This window comes from Paramisgurnus dabryanus, chromosome 24, assembly GCF_030506205.2.
Source record: "Paramisgurnus dabryanus chromosome 24, PD_genome_1.1, whole genome shotgun sequence".
In the NCBI taxonomy this organism is placed as follows: domain Eukaryota; kingdom Metazoa; phylum Chordata; class Actinopteri; order Cypriniformes; family Cobitidae; genus Paramisgurnus; species Paramisgurnus dabryanus.
In genome coordinates, this window is record NC_133360.1 from 16,365,217 (window position 1) to 16,392,964 (window position 27,748).

Genomic DNA, 27,748 nt, shown 5'->3' on the forward strand with positions numbered 1-27,748 from the left:
TGTGTCGCAGATGTATTTGGTATACAGTAGGTCTCCAAGCCTGGCCTTTCAGAAAAATGCTTATCATGTGATTGGTGTCGGTTTGCACAACACTTGCCTAAGCATCTGATATTATCAAAATGGATGAGATAACATAACAAATAGGAAGTGGTCAGAAAAAAGTTCACTGTGTTGTAAATGATGCATTTTTGAAACCAGAGAGGATGTGTCAGGCAAAATCCCTTTCACAAGCATCGCAATTTCTATTACTCATACTTACAGTAGCAATATCGATTTTTTAAAAACACTCATCCTGTTCTGTGCTTTCGACATGAAATATACTTCACATTTCACGGCTGGTTTACTCACCCTTATGCCATCCCAGATGTACTTCCTTTATTCATGATTTTATATTAAAAATGCCATTATGTTCTTATATTAGGTTCAACATGCTGAAGCTCCAAAAAGACGATTATCCATGATTAAAGGCGCTCTAAGATAATCTGTGTGACGTCACTTCTTGTTGACGTTCGAAGTAATGTCAAACAAAATGTGCTTTCTGAAAGAGTCATGAACGCACCCAACCCCCACTCCCAAATCCTTCTTGTCGTTTATTGGCTGAAACACTTTGTTATGTTTCGTGGTGGTAGGTTTGACCACTTTGTTTTTTTTTGCAGTTTGTGGAGCATGGGCTGTCTACAGAGACCGCGTTTTTTTTAACAATGTGTTCATGAGACAGGCAGTTAGCAGATAGTGAGGAGATGTTTACTGTATGAAACAAAAAATTTTTTATGGCCTAAAATGCGAGAATTCGCTTAGAGCACCTTTAAAGTAATCTAAATGACTCCACTGGGTTAATATAGTTACAAAACGATACATTTGTAAGAAAAAAAGATTCATATTTTAAGCTTATTTAGTTATTGATATAGCACGTATCCATGGAAACATCATGTAAATCATTCAGCTGCGAATTTGTCACTTGATCTGCTAAAGGCCTAAAAGTAAACACATAGCTTGCAATAGCCAACAATGGTTGTCTGTTTCACACTTATAGTAGGAATGCACCCATAGAGATTTTGGCATGGGTTTTTATCACTACCTAGCAACCACAAAGGTTGTCCGAAATCGCCCCTTACACCCTCATTCAATATTCCACTTGAATAAGTAAATGAAAATGAGTGCCGTATTTTTCGGCCTATAAGCCGCGTTTTTTTTTCATAACTTGGCTGGTGCTGCGTCTTACAGTCAGGGGCGCCTTGTAAATCAGTATGAATTAGGGTTGTGACAATTAATCGGGCAAATGCTCGTTTTCTCAATGAATGAATTTGAATGAATTACGGTGAAATGCCGCTGCATTCAAAAGCCAGGGGGCGCTTTCGTGCAGAAACTCCATTTGTGCCACAGAAGAAGTATCATTACAAACACTATTCCAGGAAATGTCTACAGGAATATTTATATCGCTGTTCTTCAGATTGTTTCAGATATTTTCATGATTGAAAGATTGTGTTTGACGAGTGTTGCTTTTTTAAATACTCGTTATAAATGAGTCAAACTCATAGTGATTTTAGATTGATAAGGACTTCCTACTGATCACGGAGCCGTAGTACATGCACAAGCTGTGCATGAAACACTGAATCGGAGTCTTACGATTCAGAATCGATTTTTAGACAGGTCTTTTCAACGGGAATGCGATGCATCGGTGCACATCCCTAGTATGAATACATTTTGACATTTATGAGGCAAGAGACAACATTACCGTCTACAGCCGCGAGAGTCCGCCTTAGTTATATTAGGACATTGAAGTAGTTTTTACACACAAACCTTACAAAAAACAATTGAGACAAACACTAACACTGATGTACAGTATGTTAAGATATGTGGGTACAAAGTGTTTTTAAATTAAGGCAGCTCAAACATGCATTTTAGTATGAGACTAGGATAAGCCAGGAGACCGCCCTATAACTGTGAAAAGCGGTATATAAACAAAATTGAATTTTAAGTACATGGAAACTTTTAATTTTGATGTCTATGCAGTGTGTCTATGCAAATTGAAGCATTTTCCATGTCCTCTTAGCACAGCTGTCAAAAACAAAACCGATAATAGTCACATACACAAATCTACATTTGCCTATCATTGAATAAACAAATGGAAACATGCATTTTCCATTGACACACTGGTTAAGCTCTGTTCATTCCATTTAGGGATATGAATCAACACATAAACCGGTATTTCATGTTCAAAGTGAAAATTATCAGGTGAGTTATGCGTAACACACTTAATCTGATCAGATTAAGGACAAGCGTAATCAAATTCTTCATCCTTGTTCTTAAATATTATTTTAGGGTTGATGCTTGAGATTTTAGCTTACGTGTTTTATTTCATAAAACATTACACACAGTCACCACAAAATAGACCAAATGTTTTTCATAAACACACTTAAGTTCTACATTTTGGTCACTGGGACAGTACCTTTTAAAAGGTCCTAATATGTAACATTTAGGTACAGATATGTTCCTTTGATGTCCCAGTATGTGCATTTTAGGTACAAAAGTAAAAAGGTACCGCCCCAGTGACAACTTTTGTTTCTTGATGTACTTTTTTTTAAAGAGTGCAGATGGGAGAAAAAGAGATCACAAGTGAAAATGTTTCAGTTTTGCATTCTTTCATAATTAAATGCAGACTTAACCATAACAGAATATTTGTTCAAAAAAAGAAAGGTCAAGGTCACATGCCAACCATCTATGGAATTAAAGTTAGCAGTTGTTTAACCTGTTCAAAATGTTTCACGGTCCTAACACTTTAGTTTTAGATTTAGAGAATCCCGAGAACGTGGTCTCAGTATTTTGCATCCCCAGTGAATTTATAAAACTGTGGATCCATATTGTGATGTATGGCTATAGGAACTACACAGTGAAAAATCATTGCTGCTTTAATTTTTAATTTGAATCAATTGGCTGTTCAAGTCATTTCAACTTAATATTATACATTTTGACTTGTGAAAAGTTTCAGTTGATATAGGTTGCATGATCATTTTTAAACGTGCATTTAAAACGTTTTAAAACTTTTTAATGTCTTGCATTTAATAAATCAGAAAATTGGTTGGTGTCCTGCAAGTAACTCAGTAAATTTCTGGAACCCCTGCAACATTTCTCAAATTCTTACCAGCCACAATTTTAGTTAACATCTGCGGTCAGTCTTGTTCAGAATTTAAAGCACTTCTCTCAAAGCACAACACTTATATACTTCATGTGCTTACATGGTACAACAACTATAAATATTAACATGTTAATCTAATTTAGTACTCTATACCAGGGGTTTTCGAACTGTGGGTTGGGACCCACGAGTGGGTCAGACAGTGGGATCAGGTGGGTCGTGCAAAGTCACTTGGTTGTTGCAGTGAATGACACATGCATTGTCCTATTAATGACAATAATGGCAATGGTTTTGATATCAGATATGATATCAAAACCATATGCAATATGCAATTAAACTTACATTTAATTGATACATTGACAATAAAAATATAAATAACTCTCTTCTAATTCTAAAAGAGTTTTTGCAGTTTTTCTGCATATTTCTATAAAAAAAATGGTATTTGATAAAGGTCTTGATTCTAGACAAAGATTTAAGATCATTTTTGCATATTCACTTATGCAACAAAAAGTTTTTTACAAACTTGGTCACATATGATGTGAAGATGAACCATTTCTGGTATATGACTGTGTGTAAAATCCAGACTAAAGTCTCATTACCTAATTTTGAGGCGCATCAAAGTTTGATTTCAGTCATTGATTTCAATCTTTGACATGACCATGCTCAGTCAATATTAAATATATCAAAGTTATATTTTTACTGAATGTTCTTTCCATTATGTATAGGATGATTTTATTTAGAAAACAGTAAATTAGAAAAGTTGATCTTAAGCTTGATCTTAAACTTTTCACAGGGTCACAATAAAAAGGTATGCGTGACCTCAGACTGGTTCACTGCATGCATCAACTAGCAGATCTAGAATACCTGTCCTGACAGATTTTGTAAATTTCACCTGATATCTGTTGCTGAACAATTATGTCAAGAAAGGCTAAAGTTTTTTTGTAGTTAAAGTAACACCCACATTAATTAAAACATTGTAAGCTATTTATATAAATGAGTTTCTATAAATACAACATTCCTTCTATATATAGAAACATCAAGAACGTTGTTTAGTAACATACCAGTTTGTTCAGTACTTTAGGACAGACGGATGTTGCGTTAATGTCCTCGTATGACAAAGGTGTGACGCAGCGTATTTGAAAGCTTTGACCTTTTGTAAACCTTTTCATTTATAGGAAACAAAGCTTGATTAGACAGGTGAGTGTTGATCCACACCTGTAGAGTACACAGATTTTCCATGACTTACTTTTGGAATAATAGTAGTCATTAAAACTATCCTATTACAAAAATAAAACTTTAGGAAAAGGAAAGTTTAATACATATTCCTACTTTTACATCACCCTATTTTTTTGCAGTATTTTCTAATCTGTTAAGCAAAACTTATGTAAGTTTATGCTTAAAACAAGAAAAATCTTGAAATGGAGTTAGAAAAAGTCGAGTATAGTTAATAAAGACTTAAACTTAATTCTTTTTATTTTTCTCAGCCCCAAAAATATAAAAATATTTTTTGCAGTTTATTTCATTTAACTGCACCCACGTGTTTGATTTGTGTATGTCATAAAACAGCACTAGGTTTAAACTCAACAACTTCATTATTTATTTTAAACAGTAAAGTCATGTTTACTTTAAGAAAAAAAAATCCAGTGTTCCTGCCAACAAGACCTACACAAGCACTAGCACACAAACACTCATGCATGCAACCAATCACATGCTTCCTCCACTGATAAGGCCCCTCCCTCAGCACACAGCACTGAGATATAAAGAGCAGCACAGAGTACCATCCTTTTTTAGTTGTTACTGATACACACAGAAAAACAATAAAAGCAACTATATACACAAGCATGGATCGACTGATCTATTCAGAGAATCCTGAACCGGTCACGGGAGAAGAGCACATGAGGTGAGATTTGTTTTATGTTTGTTTTAATCTTTATTTTGTCAAAACAGTTAGTATGTGGTTGCTAATGTGATGTTGGTTATACAACTGACAGAAGGAAGACTTGGAGGTCAAAGATGCCCTTCAGGAGCTTTCCGCAAAAAGAAACGTCCAGGACCACAGTGCGGAAAAATGCATACAGGTATGGAAACGATTAATTATTAACATAACTAAATGCAAAAAGATTTTTTACGGAATAAATACATAACAATCTTTCTGTATTCGTGTAGGTTGTCTGCTGAAGAAGTTAGTCAATGGGCACAGTCTCTGGACAATTTACTGAACAGTAAATGTAAGTACAGTTTTGTGTCATTTTCATTGCTTTTATTGCTTATTTCTAAGAAAATACACTTTTAGAAAAAAAGTAAAAAATTAGCTGTCACTAGGGCGGTACACTTTCGAAAAGTACACCTTTGCACCTAAAAAGATTATATAGGACCTCAGGGGTACATATTGTTACCTAATGTATAAATATCTGTACCTAAATTAAACATAATATGACCTTTTTAAAGGGTACCGTCTCAGTGACAGCTTGGGACCCTTTATTCTGACAGTGTAGGTCATTAAGAAAATAAACTGTGGCACATACTGAATGGCTTCATAAGACATTCACTTCATAATTCTCTCTCCTCATAGATGGATTAACTGCATTTCGACTTTTCATGAAGTCTGAACACTGCGAGGAGATTATCGAGTTTTGGATGGCCTGCGAAAAGTTTCAAAAGATCAAATCCAGATCGAAACTCAGATCCAAGGCAAAAAGAATATATGAAAAATTTATCCGGGAAGGTTCTCCAAAGGAGGTCAGGTGGCCTACATCTCATCTTACTCAAGTGCTATTGCAATGCCAACAATGAATATTCGCATTGCCGAAAAATACATTTTAATGTATTTCGTCTCTTCTTTCAGGTCAACTTGGACTACCGCACAAAGGAAACAGTCGACCAGTGCCTTATGCTCCCAACACAGACCAGCTTCATAGCCGCTCAGAACAAAGCATATCACCTAATGGAGCACAACTCATACCCTCGCTTCCTGGAGTCTGAACTCTACTGTCGGCTTTGTGAATTAGCAAAGAGAGAGTAACATCATCATAATGGTTTACATTAGAAATGCTGGACATTGAAATGTCCGGACAAATGGAAAAACAGGAGCTGTTGCACTTAAAATTTCAACATATTTATATTTTGCATATTTTGCACAATATATGTAAATAGTTATTAAAGTGTGATTCCTAAAATGAATAAGTGGTCACATGATCAACTGTATTTGTTTTTTAAAAAAACAGTAACCGTTTGTTTAAGATGTATTGCTTTTGGTATGTTTGTATATCGTCATCTTGTTGACTGGTTCAACAAGTAGGCCTACATGATGTTTGATATCTTTTTTACAAATAATTATAAAAAATGTTTCATTCGTGATCTGTTTGGTCTGGTTATTGTTAATGTTTATTAATTTGGTTTAATTATAATCTCAAATAAAATTCGCAAGAAAAAATATTATCCCTCATAAAACATTGAGTCCCACCCTAACCCAATTCCATTAGTTGGCACATTTTTAACAAATAGGCCAATGTTTTCATACACTGTAAAAAGTGATAATTTGATCTACTTCTAAAAAATTAAGATTTATAAACTTACATTTTTACTTTTTAAGAAAAAAATTAAGATGAGAAACTTAAAAAATTACTTCAGTTAGTAACACCTAAAACATTAAAGCTTTATCAACTTATATTTTCACTTCAAGGAACACGGCTCCAGGATGATAAACAAAGGTCTTCTGAGTGTAATCCGTGCGGTGTTGTTGTAGAAATATCCATATTTAAAACTTTATTAACGAAAATAACTACCTTCCGGTAGCGCCGCCATCTTAGTCGCGTCCGCTTCAAGATCAGAGCTTTACACAGCTTACGGAGGTTACTCTGCTGCTGCTCTGTGCCCCCGCCCTCCGAATTTGTCATACGTCACTAAGAAAAGTGCGTACACAACGCTAATACTCTCTCCTGAATACAGAGGAGTCTAAGATGGTGGCGCTACCAGAAGGTAATTATTTTCGTTAGTTATTCAAGGTTATTCACCATATCCCCCAGAGTTAGATAAGTCCATACATACCTTTCTCATTTTCGTGTGTGATGTAACTCTGTCTGACGCAGCCCCTGCTAGCTTAGCTTAGCACTAAGACTGGAAGTGAATGGCTCCAGCTAGCAAACTGCTCCAAATAAGTGATAAAATAATGCAAACATTTTCCTATTTATGTGTTGTGATTTGTTTAGTCATACTGTGTACAAATAACAAGGTCAAATGAGACAAAGCCATCTTTTACAGAGTTCGATCAGAGTTGTGCAAATCACTCCGCCCATATAGCAGTGCTTCACTTTCTGAGAATCTAGTTTCCAGTATATATACAAAGTTAAAAGATGGCTGTGTCTCATATGACCTTGTTATTTGTACATGGTGTGACTATACAAGTCACAACACATAAATAGGAAACTGTTTGCTTTATTTTGTCACTTATTGGGAGCAGTTTGCTAGCCGGAGCCATTCACTTTCAGTCTTTGTGCTAAGCTAAGCTAGCTTGGGCTGCGTCAGACAGAGTTACAGCACCCAAAAAGATGAGAAAGTATGTATGGACTTTGGGGGATATGGTGAATAAACTTAATTCCCAAAATGTGGGCGTGTTCCTTTATAGTGAACAATGTTACCAAATGAAGTAATTTTTTAAGGACTCCAACTTTCCCTTTTTAAAGTGTAGCTCAAAACAAAAACAAAAATTATGAATGTTTTTTGGTAACTGCACCTTTGCACATTAAGTTGAGATTATTGTATATCTTTTAAAAAAAATACACACATTTCTTTAAATATGTTTTTGCAGTAAAGTGGCTCAAGATAAATTAAAAATTAAATACAAATCAAAATACAATCCAAATGTTTACAATGAAATGTTGATGTCCTACAAGTGTCATTAACCAAACCATCACAAAATTGTATTACTTTCACTTGAAATCAGATGTACACATTTTAATGCAGCCATAGTAAACATCATTGCATTATGTTAATACACTTTAGATTTACTTCTTAGACTAAATCTATTTACAACATGAACTAAATGTCAGCAAACGTACATACACATCAATACAAACGCCACCCAAGTACAAACATTTAATGCAAATAACAGAGATCCGAACACTGTGTTTGTTTTTTACCTAGGTTTGTTCCAAGTCCACATATCTGACGTAACCTAACATATTTAAGTGTATGTGACTTGATTCTACTTTTGCCATGATCTCATAGCAGACTGACACTGTCCAGATACCAAACAGTCCATCTGGTTTGACTAATCCAAGAAGAAAGTGTTTACAGAAACCAAAGTGGCTTTTTACAACAGCAACGACTTTCCCATATCAGTCTGCAACATTTGACCTCAAATCTGCTGTGGTCCTAAAAGTATTTGGACACTTAGGTCCAAACTGACTAACAGTGCATTTAATCCATACATTTATCAGTACACCTATGGACTACCCAAAGATCAAACCCATGACATTTGCATTGCTCACACAATGCTATATCAGTTGAGTATACAGGAAGACTTAATAATAAAACATTTCACAAAGGAAGTTGGCGAGTCTCAGATACCTCAGTGAACTTGAAACACCAAAAATTCTGACTGAGTAGACGCATGCATTGTAAAAATGGCTAAGATCCAACCCAGACACACCCAAAACCAGCTTATCAAGGTCTTCAGGAATACTTGGAAACAGTAAGACAGGTGTGTTATAGCAGAGTTAGACTGCAACGTGGTTGTTTAGTAATTAATCTGAATATCCATGACATGAATCCGGTCGCTAACGTTTGTTATAAAATTCATACATAATGAAAAAAAAGTCTTGATACTGTATGTACAACTGTATGTACAAACACTATTGAATGATATTTTTAGCCCATTTTATTTCTGTTGGTTAATTTATTACTGTTGTTTTAACTTCTTATGCTTTTATTTCAAATCATTCACTTTTAAAGCTTTTTTACTTGTGCTTTATAAATTGCCTATGATAATTTCATCCACAAAAAAACATATTTTAGATTTTTTTCAAATAGATGTTTGATTTTCAACACAAATTTTTGGAACAAAACATTACAGACATGCAAAACATTGTACAGTAAATACGTCACGAGTTTGGACTAGATTAACATTTCTCGGATTGTTAGGACTACGACTCACGCCCTACTCTTATGTACAAATAAAAATTATTCCCAAGAGCAAGTGTACAGTTTGTTCTTTTCCCAATAAGATAAATGTGGTTGTCAAATAATGGTAATCATGCATTACAGTGTTTTTTTTTAGATCACTACTGGCCTGGAGACTTGAATTTAAATAAACAGTTTAGCAAAAATAGAAACTAAAGTTATGTGTCATTGTGTACGCAACCGGTACGACACTGCCAAGTATAGATTAAAAATAGATAGCATCTGGCAAATGCCTTTAGTTTCAAAAACATTTGTTCAACTTTATTAACAGAGTTTCTTTCACATGTCAAATGAATTGGAAAGTGCCATTTTAAAGAAATATACTTGCTTTGCCAAGCAGAATTGCATAATGCATAATTGATAATAATATTTACGTTTAATTAAATATTTCAACACACTACATTTATGTATGAAAAAGCAGCAAATACTTGTTGCTACGAACCTTTATTTAAAAAAAAAAAAAAAAAAAAAAAAAAAAACATTTTAGATAATAGATTTCGTTTTTAACTCAGTTTGTGCATTTTCCCCACTAAACATTGCATTTCAAAGTAACACGCATCTGCATTTTTCGTGTTTCAACCTCGATTATCTCATAAGATATTTTTGTGGAACGACACATGCAAATCAAAGATGCTGCATGGCGACCGGTTACTACGGCCATGACCACAGCAAATCCGTGTGAATATGCGTCATGTCCCTCTTTTAAACATCCCAGACGACTGGAAACAACAAGACAAAAAACATCTCTATTTACAAACACATGAGACCCGAAACTGCTATGTAAAGCAGACAAATTGGAGAAAAACAAGAAGTTGTTACTTGAGCTCTTGCTTAATAGACTGAAGTTAAAGAGGGTCTAGATCTGTGGTCTCCAACCTTTTTGTGAGCAAGGGCTACTACAATGGATAAAATAATCTGGAGGGCTTCTTTTTTAATATACAGTCTACTCAAAACGTTACACAAATAAAACAAGCTATTATATTAAAAAATATAATTAATAAATATTAAAATTGAGGCTATTGATAGATGGCAGGCAACTCACAGACTCCATGTTGGAGACCACTGATCTAGATATATGGCATGTCATTAAATCTAACAATAAATGGTTTTGCTGGTATACCAAATTGTTTCTAATAAAAAAGCGAGTTTGCATTTTCAGTTACTTGTAAACAATAATACCTTTACTGCAGTAATAATAATAGTAATATGATGTGATTATTTTTGAGCAGCAATAAAAAGAACAGTTCATCCTAAAATAATATACTTCATTATTTACGCGCCCTCATTCCATTCTAAATTTAGTTTAACATTCACCAAAAAGTGTTGACATCTGCCCTTTCTATCCATCTGTGAAGTGGCTTCTAATCGTTAACACTGGATCTGTAAACCGGACCAACTATTTCCTTGAAAAATTGTACACATTAAGTAACAATAATTTGAAAATGTGCTCAGTCACTGGCTTGGAATGACATGAGGATAAGTAAATGGTTCTCATTGTTGGCATTAAATACCTCTGTATATTGTGCACTTTTAAGAAAAACATGAAACCGTATCATTCCTGAACAAATGAAATTTATATGAAAATAAGACATTGGACATCTCTTCGCATGCATGCACAGACATATAGGAAATGACAGTAAGCACCACGCTTGACATCACTTCCTGGTGCTCCTTTTATGTGATACAGGTGACAACTGAGCATTGTGTGATTCCGTGGCATATACTTTTATAAGGTTGAACAGTGTGGCGTTACTTTGCTCCTTGCACTTTTTTGGCACTTTGCTTTTCCTTCGCCTGAGGACAAAAAAGAACGGGAAGAAATTCGTAATCAATTCTCTTAAGCTTAATTTAGAAAATGTGACCGTAGACCACAAAATAAGTACCAAGGGTTTATTTGTAGCAATAACCAAAAATACATTGGGTCAAAATTATTGATTTTTGTCAATAATCATTAGGATATCAGGTAAATATCTTATTCCATAAAGATATTTTGTAAATTACCTACCATAAATATATAAAAATATTTATCATTAGTAATATGTGTTACTGAGGACATAATTTAAAAGCGTTTTTTTTCAATATTTAGAATTCCCTCACAATCCAGATTTTCAAATAGTTGTATCTCGCCAAACATCGTCCTAACAAACCATACAGCAATGAAAAGCTTTTTTTATGGATATTTACTTTTGAATTGTTTTGTGGGCCTGGAACACAAATATGCTAACACTTAACAATAAATGCATTTGCTACTCAGAATTAAATAAGAATTTGTTAAATTTGGCTATTTGTTCACATCATCCAATAGCCATGCAACATGTGTAACATCAGAGGTAAGGCAACTTATTTTAATGGAAGAGAAAGTTATTACATTTTATTTTGAAAATACAATCAGAAACATTTAGCAAACGTTGATGCCAATGAACTGAAAAGAACAAAGTAGTGTCAGTTTAAATCATCTGTTAAATTACCCAACCAACACTGCCCTCTAGTGTACTGTGGAGCGTCACATCAGACACCTTCAACTTCCAACACACATCACTGCTCAATCACAATAACGTATTTTTGTCTATCAACAGATTAGAATCTCTTTCTCTGTTTGTCTTGTTGATTACCACTGTGACCTCATAAATAAACCTCATACGGTTTTTCACCAGTTCTACCTGATCTATCAAACTTGCAATTTAATAATACACGTTACCTTTTCAACCAATGGTATCAGCTGCTGATATTCAGCCAATGTCTTCAGTAACTCCATAATAAAGGGTAGATAGTTGTGTTTTCTTCTAATGTTTTCGACCTAAAAAAGCAGCCAAAACAAACAACACATTATTCATAAATGTCCTATATTATCAATTTAAATTAATCTGCTTACACACTACACGAAAGCATACAGAATCATACAGTATGTGTGAAATAAGCAAGTGGGAAGACGCTGGGACATACTTTGTATCTTTTAAGTTTATGATTCTCTACTTCAATCAGAAGCTGATACTTCTCAATCTCTAATTGGATAGAGCGAAGATGATTTCCACTCTGATCTGTGTCCATTGGCTCTTCCTGTCAACGACAAAGTTGTTTATGAGTGATCTTTCTCATTGTATGTGCAAACAACTAGTAATGTTTTACAGTTAGTGTGACGTACCTCTGTTAGCTGGGTCTGTAGTTCAACAATCTTTCTTTCGTAAATCATCTTTCGGTCTGATACGATTGCCATCAGGTTGAAACGAATCTCTCCTTCACTGTATCTGATATTGGCAGTAATGTAATTAAATGTAATGTAATTTACATCAAAAACAAATATAAAACATCTATATGCAGCACTTACTTCTGTATTCTTTTCTCAATAACGGGTCGCACAGCACCAATCCAATCATCCTGGTTACACACACCTAAGGTAGTGTAAAAATTGGCAAAATGAAAAGAGGAGAAAGAAATGTTGATCATTTGAACAATCTCATAATAATTTATCTGAAAATCTATATGTTTATTAGAGGATCACAATATGACATACTAACGACCCCACAATAAAAATACCTAATTTTAATAGACAGAAGAGGATTCAAGTTTCTATATACCCAGGTCTATTGGTCCTTCACGAAGTCCATCCAGCTCATACAGTCTACCATTAACAGGAACGTAGCTGACAAAGTGAAACGCGTCTTCTTCTTTAGCAGAAGATTTGGAATCAAACTCAAACATTTGCTGTCTGAAAAAAATAACAACACATATTATAACATATTACACACTATTTGTCACATGGTAACTAAGAAAACAGTTCACAAAAGCAAATACACAACCTGGCAAAGCCGTTGTGGACTTGTCGAATAACTTCTGAGTTACTGAGTGCGAGACCTTTCATCTTGAAAAACAGACAAAATATTAAATCTAAATTTCGTAAGAGTTATTTTTATTGCCTCTTATAAAGATTACTTGAAACAAATACTTACTGCTGCATCAAAACTGTTTGAAAACTCCTTAAATTCTGTCAATGTTTCCCCAAGATGGATATCAGGATGTGTGCAATTTAACAACACGCTGATGATCGCTTGGGTTGCACAGGCATTGTTGATGACCTTCGAAGTTAAGCATATAGAAATTATGGTTTAACAGTTGGATGTTGCTGTAACGTGAAAAAAGGCACACAAAAATACATAACTGAGCACCTGCTTGGCAAAAAAGATCTGCTCTAGCCTTGAGTCTTCAACTATGGACCCTGCTGGCTCTTCACCGGGTTGCCACTTGAAGAGGAAAATCAGACCATGAACAGGCCTGAAATTGATTAAATTACAGTTAAATATGGAACATGTCAACAAAAGCAATGCTTATACTGTAGGATTCTTGGCTTACTTGAGATTTTCAAAGTTCTCTGGCTCCATGCTCCATATTTCTTCCACCTGTGCACCTTTGCATCCTAATAAAGACAAGTTTGAGAATGTTTATGATCAAAGTCTCTGTTTAAATTTAAATCTATCTGTCTTTCTTGGAATCTTACATTAGATTTGATGCCATGTAAAAATGGCTAAATCAAACGCCCTAATGATGGTCAACATTCTTATGAAGCATTAAAATACTAAATCGAACATTTGAAAAATGTAATGCACCTATGATACACCAGAAAACCCAAATCAAACACTGAATGACGTCACAAAATCCTGAATCGAACCTTTCAAACATCTCTGTAATGTCACAAAATCATGATTTGAACATTTAAAACATCTCTGCATTGTCACAAAACACGATTCAAAACATTTGACTTTACAAAATCATGATTCGAACATTTTAAACATCTCTGCATTGTCACAAAATCATGATTTGAACATTTCAATCATCTCTGTAATGTCACAAAATCATGATTTGAACATTTCAAATGAGGTCTCAAATCCTGAATAAAACATTTAAAAGGTATTGCTATTGGTGGCATCACAAAATCCTGAATCAAACAATTGTCAGTGACATCACAAAATCCTGAATGTCCTTAATCAAACATTTCAAACATCTTTGTGTCCTTAATCAAACATTTCAAACACCTCTGTGACGTCACAAAGTCTAAATAGAATATTTCAAATGTCTCTGTGAGTGACTTCACAAAATCCTGAATCAAACATTGTTCATGTATCTGGGATGTCACAAAATCCTGATTTAATAATTTTAGACGTCGCTTTGACATCACAAAACCCTGAATGGAACATTTTAAATGTATCAGTGATGTCTTAAAAAGCCTAAATCAAACTTTATAAATGTATCTGTGATGTCACATAACCTGAATCAAGCATTTTAAACGTCTTTGTGACATCACAAAATCCTGAATGTACCAAAGCAAACATTTTAAACGTCTCTGTAACGTCACAGATGCTGAATGGAACATTTCAAACGTCTCTGTGACGTCACAACACCTGAATGAAATATTTTTTGAACCTGTCTTTGATTCCAGAAGATTTCAAACTGAACATTTCAAATGTGTCTATAACGTTTCAAAATCCTGAAACGATAATGATAAATGTGTGTATGACTTTATAAAATCCGAAATTGAATATTGAAATCATATAAATATAATTATTTATCTATGCAATCTATGCATTGACAGAACAGCATAAACGAGTGACAGCTGTCATTCTGAATGATTTAACAAGCACTGTGCAGCTGACTCATGCACTGATCTCAGTTCAGTGGATTTGATGCTGATGGCGTAGGTACTGTCTGGCGATCTGCAGACTACATTCATTGTATGCTGGCGATTATCTAAAACAAGCCTCAAATAAATTTCAGACCATCCGTTATATCAGTGAACAAGAACACAACAAACGCAGTTAACGTTACCCACACCGCTAATGTAATAAATAAAAAACAATGACTACTCACCAAAGCCTTTAATCAGCTCTGTAAAAACGCCCGGGTCACTTTCCATAAGACACCATTCCCCTGCGCTTCCCGCCATTTCTGAATATATTTTATTTTACTGTTAACAGTATGTAAGCTCGTGTAGCAGTTAAACAATGCTAATACTGGACTCTCATTCACACATACAAACGTTTTCCCGGCATTCCTTTCGACACGCATCAATCTTCTTCTTCACGTGTTACATTGAAAGAGCACTGCCCGCTTCTGCCACCACGTGGTCTGGAGTATCGGTTTTTGGATCTTAAATTGTAACGGGACTGACAGAACTTAAAGCTTTATTCTTAATGTCATCCTAATTTTTTTTAGAAAAAGCAGAAATATTTAAAACTGAAAATTCTACAAATATGAAGATTTCACTAATGAACGAATTAACAAAAAGATTTACTAAACAAAATCATGTTTTTTGAATGCTTCTATCACTGAAAACAATAAGAATTTCAAAATTTTTCTTGAAAAAAACTTTAATAATTTAATTAAAATATTTCTGTACACAAAAGAACAGTGAGGTAGAGCTATTTGGCTCATGGTTATTTAAAAAACAAATGACCAAAAATTTTTTTTACAGAGAAACATACAGCAAAGTGTACTTGAGTACAGTTAGTTGTTTAGGGTATTTATAACAACAAAAATAATGTGGGGGGGATAATATATACATACTCAATTATTCAACAATTGGGCAGATCAGATGCTATTTTTCATTATAGCAGCAATACAGTACATTTTAATAATACTAGTGTATAACCACAACAAAACCAATATTAATTATTCTGCTGAGATTAGGTATTCCCTGAGCCTTCACAGCATTGCCTACACTCCTCGATAAGTGGCAGTAGTTTTCCTTGCTGGTGAAGCTGTTTTGTATCAGAGCCTCCACCAATGCACTGTCCATTAACAAAGACCCTTGGCACCTGAAAGAGTTAAAAAGATTTAGACTAATATACATACTGTTACACGAGTTGATTGTGCATCATGTGTATATGTTTATATACATGGAGCAACTGACAACTGCATACCCCATATAATCATCTATCTCTCTCTCTCTCTTTATATATATATATATCTATATCTATATCTCTATATATATCTCTATATATATATCTCTATATATATATATCTATATATATATCTCTATCTATCTATCTATCTATCTATCTATCTATCTATCTATCTATCTATCTATCTATCTATCTATCTATCTATCTATCTATCTATCTATATTCACAATATAAATGACAGTACTTACCGTTCTGGCACCTGTCATTTGAGCCAAGGTCTCCTGAAGACGTCGGCCATCATTGTGCTCATCCAATTCAATGACTTTATACGAAGCCCCAATCTCGTTGAATACATTCTTAGCCATATTACAATAAGGACATGTGGTCTTGGAGAATATCACAACACAGTTTCTGGAGACAACATCCTATATTAAAAGCAACAATAAAGATTAAGATTATTTAATTATAAAGCTATTTTCAAAAGGATGAAATATGTTGCGACCATGGCTATTGTCATATGGTCTTTATCGTACACACCAATACAATACAAACTAGTGTAAAGCTTACCTGGACAAACTGAGTACATGGTGGGCTTGACAACGCTGGAGCAGAGGATGTAAAGTTCCCCATTCTAGATAAATGACATGAACTTAGTTAAATCAGTTTGAATACTCTATTCACATGAAAACAGACTCAAACTAATACAAAATATAACCTTGTGATGATCACAGGTTTGTACAGAAGACATGTTGAAGATACAAGAAATGCAAATACACTCAATACAGACAAAAGAGAGTTTGGCTGGCAATTTAAATCAGTCATTTTCCAGAAACTACTCTCTGGTTTCTGGTTTAAGCTATTGAAGTGAAGCAGGTAACAGAAGATGCAGAGTAACAGCTAGACTTTAATCTGATCAACTCCCCGAGGATTTAAACCTTTAGTGACCTTTTAAACAGCATCGCTTTTGTCACCAGAAGTAGGTTAACTTGTACTAGTCTGTACACAACACAACTACTGTTCTGATTTCTCCATATTTACTTTAAATAGCACAAACGTTCTTTTGAACAAGCTATAATCTAATATGTAACGTTAACGTATAAATAACAAACAGTTATGCTTATGACCTTAGTATTTGATAAGCCGGTTTAGATTTGAACAGAAATCCCCTCGTAAACATTTTGACGATAAATCGTAAGGCGCTGTTGGACAGATTTCTTTCGACTTAACCTATAAAGATTTTAATCTGTTAAATACAAAACACACATACCTCTCAACCGGAAGCTCGTTGATGACGTTTTACGCTCCGCTCATAAGCCCGCCTCTCACGCACACTATGGGTGAATTCCAAACGGTGTTTTTGCGCCCTAGAAAGGCACTTTAAGTAGGGCACGTCGCATAAACAGTCGCTTCAAATAAAGAGAGAATTACGTTGTTTTCATTGCTCTGCTCGGCACGTATATTTTAATCGGCCACAGTATGAGACCATAGATATGAGACTGCGAAATTCCTCTCTAGAGTTTACACATCAGAAGTTCTGATCTTCGAAGGCAATAGGACATAGGGATCCGATTGGGTCCGTGTAACGCTTTTCATTTCTGTTTTCAATTTGCACCATCAAAATGAATCAAATGAAAAATTGGTTTCAAAGTTTCATTTTTCAATTTTCATGAGTACTTTACAAACGGAAAATTGTCTCTCGGTTTAATTTTCAATTCTAAGTGTTTAGGTTGTTGCTTTAGAATTTCAGGTTTTGGAACAAACAGAAAAATGACGACTTGTTCTAATTTTCCATTTCTGTGTTTGCGCTTGCGGCTGGAACGTACCATTATCGCCGGGGGTGTAGTGTAGTCTACAGCCGGTCACGGACCCACAGAGCTATCGCGTTAAATCTCACCATATTTATCTCCTCTATGTATATTACACATTTATTATATATATTTTGAATAACAATAATGCCTGTAAACATTTATCTATCGGACCTCGGTTGCCGTTTTGGTTTTTATCAGTAGATGGCGATACGACCTGGCAGTAAGTGCATGCACTCGAGAAGTGATGGATAAACCTGTATCTTCCGCAGTTCAGCCTGCATAATGGCTCGGAAATTTTAATCATGTTACCCCGATATATTACGAGGTAGCGAGTCAGGTTTGTCACCTGAAAGTTGCCGTTTCGAGTCTCACGGGCGGCCGCTTGGGACGTGTCATTGAGCAAGGCACTTTACCCATTGCTTCCCGGGCGCTGGGTGCCCACTGCTCCGGGTGTCATGACTAGCAGTGCGTGTGTTGACTACTTACTGGATGCATTCCTTACTTGAAAACCATGTCACTTTCACTTTTGTTTTCCTTTTTAAAAAACTTTATTAGCCGCGAATGCCCACCCCGTGACGCCTGCCCTGTTATATTGGCTCATTTACTAGCCATATTAATATTTGAGATATCCACAGTGTATCCATTCCCAGCTCTTCTACCAGCTAACGGATCACACCTACAGTGGTGTTAAAAACATGGTAGTGTACTAATAAAGGTGAATAAATTGCAAACATTTTATAATTTGATGCTGCATGATCATAAACAGTGGTGTTAAAAAAATAGCAGTGCAACATCAGTAACCTGATAAACCACTATTGTTATTAGTAGTAGTTATATTTCTGGAAATTATTTATAGAAAAAAATAGAGCCATTGGTAATGATATCCACATTACTTGCTCTGAGTGATTCATTTATTGAAAGTGGCGTGATCAAAATAATAGCAGTATGAAGTTTAAAATGAGTTCAACCTGTGAAAACAGCTTCTTTCTGTCCTTTATTAAGAAAGAGAGAAGGCAAATGTTTTGCCCATTGTTATAAAATATATAATATGCTGCTGAATTTCTAAATAAAATGGGTCGTTTCAAACATTGCTCAGAGGAACAGAGCAATTTTATTAAAAATTTGAAAACCTTTAGAAAGTTAAAAGATGATGATCTTGTGACAGTCACTGATGCAAGAAGCCCCAGTAAAGCACCACTGTTGAAAAAAGACATCTATAGAATTACATCAATACATCAGCTGGCCCAAAGAAAAATAGTGTAAAATTTTGTGGCCTGATAAGATTAAAATCTTTCTTTTTGGGGTCTTTACAGAACCTCAGGCAACCCCCGGGTACTGAATTCAAGCCACAGTACAGTGTATCATGGCGGTGTAAAAGTCATGGGATTGGGATGTTTTTCATACTGCCGTGTTGGGACTATTTATCAAATACAAGGGAACATGGATCAGTTTGACTACAGTAGAATACTTGAAGAGATCATGTTGCCCTTTGCCGAAGAGGAATGCCCCTAAAATGGGTGTCAACAAGACGACAAACACAAATGCAAGAGGGCAAAATCTGGTTCCAGACAAAAAGGATTAAGATTATAAAGTGGCCAACTCAATCCTCTGATCTCTCTGCACCATTAAAAACTTGTGGGGTGACATTACAAATGCAGTTTCTGACACAAACCTAAAAATTGACAGGAACTGTGAATACTGTTTTAAATTAAGGCAGCTCAAACATGCATTTCAGTCTGGGACTAGGATAAGCCCTGTCCGGGAAACCACCTTTAAGTTGTTAATGCTTTGTTTTGGAATTGAATGTGTAATGTTTTCAATACATTTAAAATAAAGAAATAATCTCACTTTATATTTTTTTTTGCAATTTATTCACTTTTATTAGTACCATGCTTTTAACACCACTGTAGGTGTGATCTGTTAGCTGGTAGAAGAGCTGGGAATGGATACACTGTGGATATCTCAAATATTAATATGGTTAGTAAGGCAATATAACAGGGCAGGCGTCACGGGGTGGGCATTCGCGGCTGATACCCTAATAAAGTTTTTTAAAAAGGAAAACAAAAGTGACATGGTTTAAAATATGGAATGCATCCAGTAAGTAAGCAACACACGCACTGCCAGTTATGAACACACACCCGGAGCAGTGGGCGCCCAGCCCCCGGGGAGCAATGGAAGGTGCCTTGCACAAGCGGCCGCCCGTGAGACTCGAAACGGCAACTTTCAGGTGACAAACCTGACTCGCTACCAGGCTCGTAATATATCGGGGTAACATGATCAAAATTTTCGAGCCATTATGCAGGCTGAACTGCGGCAGATACAGGTTTATCCATCACGTCTTGAGTGCATACTGCCAGGTCGTTACATCGCCATCTACTGATAAAAACCAAAACGGCAACCGAGGTCCGATAGATAAATGTTTACAGGCATTATTATTATTCAAAATATATTTAATAAATGTGTAATATACATAGAGGAGATAAATATGGTGAGATTTAACGCGATAGCGCTGTGGGTCCGTGACCGGCTGTAGACTACACTACACCCCCGGCGATAATGGTACGTTCCAGCCGCAAGCGCAAACACAGAAATGGAAAATTAGAACAAGCCGTCATTTTTCTGTTTGTTCCAAAACCTGAAATTCTAAAGCAACAACCTAAACACGTAGAATTGAAAATTAAACCGAGAGACAATTTTCCGTTTATAAAGTACTCATGAAAATTGAAAAATGAAAGTTTGAAACCAATTTTTCATTTGATTAATTTTGATGGTGCAAATTGAAAAAAGAACTGAAAAGCGTTACACGGACCCGATTGGAATACACTCTAAACCAGGGACGTGCACAGGGGGGTTGCTCAGGTTGCCCGGGCAACTGCCCATATGCCCTTCTTGACTCAAGTTGCCCTTCCGAGGTGGAAAAAAATTTGTACTTTTACTTCGTTTACACTATGCAGCGTTCCTTCGTTACTGTATTTGAATTAATTACGAAATTTGTATTTTATTTTTAAATTGCTATCTTTGTGTTTCTGGCGCATTCGCGAATTAATGACTCGTTTGAGTCGATTCCTTACAAAGTTTTGCAAATAAACGAGTCTTTTGAGTCGATTCTTTACAAAGCGAATGGGCCAAACGTTTAAATTGGTTCGCGAATCAGTTTGAATGAATTGTTCAGATCGCTTCAAAAACGGAATCGTCCGAAGCTGTTTTACTCGTAACCTATGTAGAAACACGCAGAATATAACCATTTTTGGGTGACGTGGAAATGAATTTACCAATCTTTTAACTAAAAGCAAAACTTCACACATGTACCCGCCATTACATACACACGACCTGTTCGTCGTCAGACACAGTTAAACGCGTGCAACCTCCAGAAGCATTGTAGCACAGATTGAAGAAAATACATCGATGATTGACATCTGATTCGCTGTATACTGTACTCAGAGCCGGCCCAGCCACTAAACGACACTTGCAATTGCAAAGGGCCTCGTGGCCAGCAGAGGGCCCCCTAGCTAGGGCCATCACTTAGCTAGTGGTTGAAAAAAATCATTCATCAAAAGTAACATAAAATAAATATTCATTATTTATTATTATGGCAATGTTAAAAAGGCTGTTACTTGTTATTATAGTTATTATGAAAGTTCGCTAATAAATAAGATCTCTTTCTTTACCGAGATTGATTGACACACAACATCCAGCGCAGCAGCCAATCAGTGCCCGCGATCTATGTGCAGGCGAGCATCCCGCCCACAGAACGCAAAGTTGAGTTGAGCCAGATCACTGATACAGACGCGAACTTTTGCTGTTGCTTTAAGGACAATTTCTTTAATGCTATGTGTGTTTGTGCGTAAATGCGAAGTAAGTGGATCTTATTTGACTTCGGTAATGACCAAACCTGTGTTCTGTTTGACTTCTCTTTCTTATATTTGCCATCATAACGTGAATTGGTATATTAAGCTTAATAATTAATATTTAAACGGTTTAACGTGGTAAATTAATTCTGTTACGCTTATATTTCACGTATGCCATTGTCATTTCTACATATGTATGTCATTAGTGTAATTATATTGTTAAACGTCTGAATTTAAAGTGTTTTATGTGTAAGAGTAAACAAACTCATGCGCATATGCGTGGTGGTACATGCCCAGACAGCGAACTGTTTTTAAAACCACCTGCTGGCCTTTGCAAAAGTTTATAAAGTCACTGTTCAGTCTTTAATATTTAAACTATAGCAATGCATATGACATACAGTAGTCAGCTTTGTTAGATTAATGTTATGAATGCAATGTTAATTGTTAATCTTCAATTATTAATATTATTTGCAAGTTAATTGTTATTATCCACAAACCTATGTTTGTGTCAGATTTTGCTCATCTCAAACAAGCCTATTAACTTTTGTTATGCTATTTACGTAAGGGATAATATATAGTGAGGCGAATGTTAGGTACTATTAACCTTGTTTGTGATGTTTTAGATATTATTGTTAATTTTGTTTATTTGAAAAATTTAAACATTTAAGTGTTATATTTATTATTTTATATTATATTTTATTTAAATGTTATTCTATTTACTCAATTTCATTCAAATTATATATAGGCTGTTGTTTGTGCCTCTTTAACTCTGGTGTCAATTAAAAATGTTTCTTTGATGGTCAGTGAAAAGTCTTTTTATTTAGCAAGTTCATCAGTGTGTGTTTGTTGCACTGCACTGCCATTCAGTTCAGTCAGTGGTATCATATTTTTTCCTGTTAGACATCAAACATGGAACTCAAATCAAGAACTCAAGGGGGCAGTTTCCCTGACAGGAATTAAAGTAGTCCTAGACTAAAATAAAAGTAGGCTAAGAGCTGTCCAAACTGAAAAAAGCTTGCACTGACATATCTTAAAATACACCAGTGCTCTTTGTTTTGCCTCAAAATCCACACAAATAATGTTTTTAGTAAGGCATTTTTGTTCAAATTAGTTATGTTTTCTAATTAAACTAAGGCCGAGTCCTGTCTTAAGATATTCCCTGTCCGGGACCACCCCAAGGTCTTTTATTGTCATTCTGTAGGCTACATGTTGCCACATAAGAACGAAATACGTACTCAGGACCAGCAATGTAAAAAAGATCATTAACATACAGTATACATAGAATAATTAAAACATAATTTAATAGACACATTTAAAAAAAATAACATAGTAGAGATAATATGTGCAGTATAGTCATAAGGTAGTCATTGCTTTTCTTTAGGCCTTACTTAAAACGGTCAAAGGGGCCTCCGACGAAATTTTGCTTAGGGCCCCCAAAGGTCTAGGGCCGGCTCTGACTGTACTGTATATGATGTAAGTGATTCTCACAAAACACACGTGACATGACAACGTAAGAAAACATGAGTTTTGTCTAAAATAATTTTTATGTAAGTGTAAACTGTCAATGTCCTCAGACCATCTTAGGAGATTTCTAACTTTATACATATGCAAAACTGTTGTCAGCTTACTTGTCTGATATTTCAGCTATAAGCTACGTCAACATTGAGACTATAGTTAATTTGTTAACTTGAAATGCCTGTCTATTCTGTGTTTGTATTCTTTTTTTCTGTACTGTTTGTGTATGTTGCAGTTTTACACATACTGTAGAAGTGCCCTTCATAAGCATTCTTCTGTTTGTTGTGGAGTCAAGATATGTCTAAACATTAAAAGATGAACATGAGACAAAAGTACAGAATCTGTCAAATCATTATTTTTTAATGGTCACTTAGCTGTGTCCTGATTGTTTACACATGAAAAGCATTAAATGTGTAGGATCAGTTTGATTCACGTATGTGCATTTGTGTACAACATACATAAGTCAGCATTTAATGCTGTTGTTCTTTGTTGTTAAAGCATGTATGTGTTGAAACATAAACAAAGGTTAATAAAATGTGACATTCTAAACTTCTGACATACTGATACTTATCTTACCAATTTCTGGTCTCCACAGCAAACAGAAAAATCTTGTCTTACAGTTCTGATACTTATGGAGGGCACTGTATTGGGTGTGTGTGTGTGTGTGTGTGTGTGTGTGTGTGTGTGTGTGTGTGTGTACCTGGTAATTATCACGTTGTGGGGACCAATTGTCCCCATAAAGATAGGAATACCAGTGTTTTTGTGACCTTGTGGGGACATTTTGATGTCCCCATGAGGAAACATGCTTATAAATCAAACAGAATGATGTTTATTGAGAGTGTGAAGTATCAGAAAGTTTTGTGTGATGGTTGGGGTTAGGGAATGGGGCAGGTAAGGGGAATAGAATATACAGTTTGTGTGGTATAAAATACATTACGTCTATGGAATGTCCCCACAAAACATGGAAACCAGAATGTGTGTGTGTGTGTGTGTGTGTGCGTGCGTGCGTGCGTGCGTGCGTGCGTGTGTGTTTGCGCGTGTATATCTAGATTTATTTTTTCATGAGTAACTAGTAACTCGCTACTTGAGTATTATTTTCATTGCATACTTTTTACTTCTACTTGAGTAATTATTTATTTAGTTACTTGTACTTTTACTTGAGTAAAGTTTTTGGCTACTCTTTCCACCTCTGTTAAAATCTTCATGAATCTAGTCTGAGTTTGCCACGTTTAAGCCTAAATAATCAGACAGATAAGCTAGCTATCATAGCTTGCAGACAAGCAGCCTAGGCTATAATTTTTTTGGTAGGCATTAGGCAAACATGTTATAGTAAATTATAGTATAATAAAGACCCTGTTATTCTCAATCCTTCATATAGGCTGTGTTTAAAAAAATATTTAGGGGGGGGGTGCCCTTTATTTAGGTCAGAGCAACTGCCCCTAAAAATTCCTGTGCACGTCCCTGCTCTAAACAAAACAGAAACATACAATTAAGCAAGGCAAGTTTTTTTTTTTTTTTGTATAGCACATTTCATAAACAGAGGTCATTCATTAAAACAATTAAAACAAGACATAAAAAACGAAACGAAAGTGGGCTTACAGTTTACAATACATACATAAATACCTTCATGAATATAAAATTTACAACAAAAAATCATAAGATTCATTATAAAGTTAACTGATATATGTTTTTGATTCAAGGATAAATGTTCCCCAATTTCTTTTTCATTTATTTTTAAAGGTGCATTGTGAACATTTTAGAAGGATCTCTTGACAGAAATGCAATATACATAATCATATTATCAGTGGTGTAAAAAGACCTTACATAATGAACTGTATTGTTGTTATTATCTTAGAATGGGACGTATTTGTGACCTGATCCAGCAAAATGAGTCACAGTGACCCAAATTTCAAAATTGAGATTTTGGTATCAGTGGAAAGAGGAGATAATAAGCTTTCAAATGATATCCTAGTCAAAGTCATACCTTGAATGGTTTTAAAGATATAGACATTTGAATTAAGGTTGTCTGTCTTCTTTTTCCAACTGAAAACCTGAGAAAAACGCCTTTAAAGTTTTTTGCCCCTTTTTTGTAGATATCTTTCAAAATCCATTGCATTTTTAAAGGGATAAACAATTTATTTTACAGCTTAATTTGACCAAAGACATTAATATAAATGCTATTTCAGTAAACCAAGAAACAAGCTTATAAATCAAACAGAATGATGTTTATTGAAAATGTGTAACAGAAAGGTTTCTGTGATGGTTGGGGTTTGAGTTAGGGGAAGGGAATAGAACATGGAAACCAGAATGTGTGTGTGTGTGTGTGTGTGTGTGTGTGTGTGTGTGTGTGTTCGCGTGTGTGTGCGCGCGGGGGCGCGCGTGTGTGCGCGTGCGTGTTCGCGTGTGCGCGCGCGTGTGAGAGAAAATGAGAGAGACAAGCAAAAAGAAAACAAATAATGCTTGCCTATGCAATCATATCTTTGTGTAGGCTAGTTAACAATAACAGTGCAAACAATTCAAAAAGGAGTTAAATAGGAGAGTAGTGTGCTGCGAGACTGACAAGAGGATGGCTGGACCAATCAGGTGCCCCGGGGTTTCCCATTGACAAACGACAGCGTTTATGAAGATTTCTGATTGGCTCTAAAACAACGTGTAACACCATATTTGGAGAGATAGTGACGTTTCAGGGGATCCCCGGAATGCTCGGAGGTGACGAGAGTATTTGAGAAAAGCAATTTCCAGCGGATTAAGTAAAACCAGAGCCGGCCCAGCCACTAAACGACACTTGCAATTGCAAAGGGCCTCGTGGCCAGCAGAGGGCCCCCTAGCTAGGGCCATCACTTAGCTAGTGGTTGAAAAAAATCATTCATCAAAAGTAACATAAAATAAATATTCATTATTTATTATTATGGCAATGTTAAAAAGGCTGTTACTTGTTATTATAGTTATTATGAAAGTTCGCTAATAAATAAGATCTCTTTCTTTACCGAGATTGATTGACACACAACATCCAGCGCAGCAGCCAATCAGTGCCCGCGATCTATGTGCAGGCGAGCATCCCGCCCACAGAACGCAAAGTTGAGTTGAGCCAGATCACTGATACAGACGCGAACTTTTGCTGTTGCTTTAAGGACAATTTCTTTAATGCTATGTGTGTTTGTGCGTAAATGCGAAGTAAGTGGATCTTATTTGACTTCGGTAATGACCAAACCTGTGTTCTGTTTGACTTCTCTTTCTTATATTTGCCATCATAACGTGAATTGGTATATTAAGCTTAATAATTAATATTTAAACGGTTTAACGTGGTAAATTAATTCTGTTACGCTTATATTTCACGTATGCCATTGTCATTTCTACATATGTATGTCATTAGTGTAATTATATTGTTAAACGTCTGAATTTAAAGTGTTTTATGTGTAAGAGTAAACAAACTCATGCGCATATGCGTGGTGGTACATGCCCAGACAGCGAACTGTTTTTAAAACCACCTGCTGGCCTTTGCAAAAGTTTATAAAGTCACTGTTCAGTCTTTAATATTTAAACTATAGCAATGCATATGACATACAGTAGTCAGCTTTGTTAGATTAATGTTATGAATGCAATGTTAATTGTTAATCTTCAATTATTAATATTATTTGCAAGTTAATTGTTATTATCCACAAACCTATGTTTGTGTCAGATTTTGCTCATCTCAAACAAGCCTATTAACTTTTGTTATGCTATTTACGTAAGGGATAATATATAGTGAGGCGAATGTTAGGTACTATTAACCTTGTTTGTGATGTTTTAGATATTATTGTTAATTTTGTTTATTTGAAAAATTTAAACATTTAAGTGTTATATTTATTATTTTATATTATATTTTATTTAAATGTTATTCTATTTACTCAATTTCATTCAAATTATATATAGGCTGTTGTTTGTGCCTCTTAAACTCTGGTGTCAATTAAAAATGTTTCTTTGATGGTCAGTGAAAAGTCTTTTTATTTAGCAAGTTCATCAGTGTGTGTTTGTTGCACTGCACTGCCATTCAGTTCAGTCAGTGGTATCATATTTTTTCCTGTTAGACATCAAACATGGAACTCAAATCAAGAACTCAAGGGGGCAGTTTCCCTGACAGGAATTAAAGTAGTCCTAGACTAAAATAAAAGTAGGCTAAGAGCTGTCCAAACTGAAAAAAGCTTGCACTGACATATCTTAAAATACACCAGTGCTCTTTGTTTTGCCTCAAAATCCACACAAATAATGTTTTTAGTAAGGCATTTTTGTTCAAATTAGTTATGTTTTCTAATTAAACTAAGGCCGAGTCCTGTCTTAAGATATTCCCTGTCCGGGACCACCCCAAGGTCTTTTATTGTCATTCTGTAGGCT

General features: G+C 35.2%; 3 protein-coding genes across 4 annotated transcripts; 1 reads left to right on the forward strand and 2 right to left on the reverse strand.

The window, feature by feature from the left end:
• The first annotated feature begins 4,922 nt into the window (after positions 1-4,922).
• Positions 4,923-6,168, forward strand: rgs2 (regulator of G protein signaling 2). The gene is made up of 5 exons (XM_065244316.1): positions 4,923-5,033; positions 5,125-5,211; positions 5,300-5,361; positions 5,706-5,872; positions 5,979-6,168. Exons 1-5 carry the CDS (start codon positions 4,975-4,977, stop codon positions 6,153-6,155), a joined length of 552 nt encoding a protein of 183 aa, XP_065100388.1. The 5' UTR covers positions 4,923-4,974; the 3' UTR covers positions 6,156-6,168.
• A 4,700-nt stretch (positions 6,169-10,868) lies between these two features.
• On the reverse strand, positions 10,869-15,382 carry uchl5 (ubiquitin carboxyl-terminal hydrolase L5). Its single transcript, XM_065247192.1, has 11 exons — positions 15,173-15,382; positions 13,661-13,724; positions 13,477-13,582; positions 13,261-13,386; positions 13,111-13,172; positions 12,889-13,019; positions 12,639-12,702; positions 12,456-12,558; positions 12,257-12,370; positions 12,012-12,110; positions 10,869-11,107 (listed from the first exon to the last, which is right to left on the reverse strand). The coding sequence occupies exons 1-11, from the start codon at positions 15,246-15,248 to the stop codon at positions 11,063-11,065; spliced, it is 990 nt and encodes a 329-aa protein (XP_065103264.1). The 5' UTR covers positions 15,249-15,382; the 3' UTR covers positions 10,869-11,062.
• Positions 15,383-15,683: 301 nt separating this feature from the next.
• On the reverse strand, positions 15,684-17,604 carry glrx2 (glutaredoxin 2). Of its 2 annotated transcripts, none has more exons than XM_065244317.2 (4): positions 17,331-17,460; positions 16,774-16,837; positions 16,455-16,631; positions 15,684-16,119 (listed from the first exon to the last, which is right to left on the reverse strand). In XM_065244317.2, exons 1-4 carry the CDS (start codon positions 17,381-17,383, stop codon positions 15,988-15,990), a joined length of 426 nt encoding a protein of 141 aa, XP_065100389.1. In that variant the 5' UTR covers positions 17,384-17,460; the 3' UTR covers positions 15,684-15,987. The 2 variants fall into 2 exon arrangements, with proteins under 2 accessions (XP_065100389.1, XP_065100391.1); XM_065244319.2 differs by lacking the exon at positions 17,331-17,460 and adding an exon at positions 17,474-17,604 and having other exon boundaries at positions 15,686-16,119.
• Positions 17,605-27,748: the final 10,144 nt, after the last annotated feature.

Excerpts from the sequence above, each read along its gene's own strand:
- rgs2 (XM_065244316.1), top strand. The coding sequence starts at position 4,975 with ATGGATCGACTGATCTATTCAGAGAATCCTGAACCGGTCACGGGAGAA. Across the intron at positions 5,212-5,299 it reads GTGCGGAAAAATGCATACAG|GTTGTCTGCTGAAGAAGTTA; the intron begins GTATGGAAACGA and ends GTATTCGTGTAG. Across the intron at positions 5,362-5,705 it reads CAATTTACTGAACAGTAAAT|ATGGATTAACTGCATTTCGA; the intron begins GTAAGTACAGTT and ends CTCTCCTCATAG.
- uchl5 (XM_065247192.1), bottom strand. The coding sequence starts at position 15,248 with ATGGCGGGAAGCGCAGGGGAATGGTGTCTTATGGAAAGTGACCCGGGC. Across the intron at positions 12,371-12,455 it reads TACAGACCCAGCTAACAGAG|GAAGAGCCAATGGACACAGA; the intron begins GTACGTCACACT and ends TGTCGTTGACAG. Across the intron at positions 12,111-12,256 it reads ATAAACTTAAAAGATACAAA|GTCGAAAACATTAGAAGAAA; the intron begins GTATGTCCCAGC and ends CTGCTTTTTTAG.
- glrx2 (XM_065244317.2), bottom strand. The coding sequence starts at position 17,383 with ATGTTTACGAGGGGATTTCTGTTCAAATCTAAACCGGCTTATCAAATA. Across the intron at positions 16,838-17,330 it reads CCGGCTTATCAAATACTAAG|AATGGGGAACTTTACATCCT; the intron begins GTCATAAGCATA and ends TCATTTATCTAG. Across the intron at positions 16,632-16,773 it reads CATGTACTCAGTTTGTCCAG|GATGTTGTCTCCAGAAACTG; the intron begins GTAAGCTTTACA and ends CTTTTAATATAG.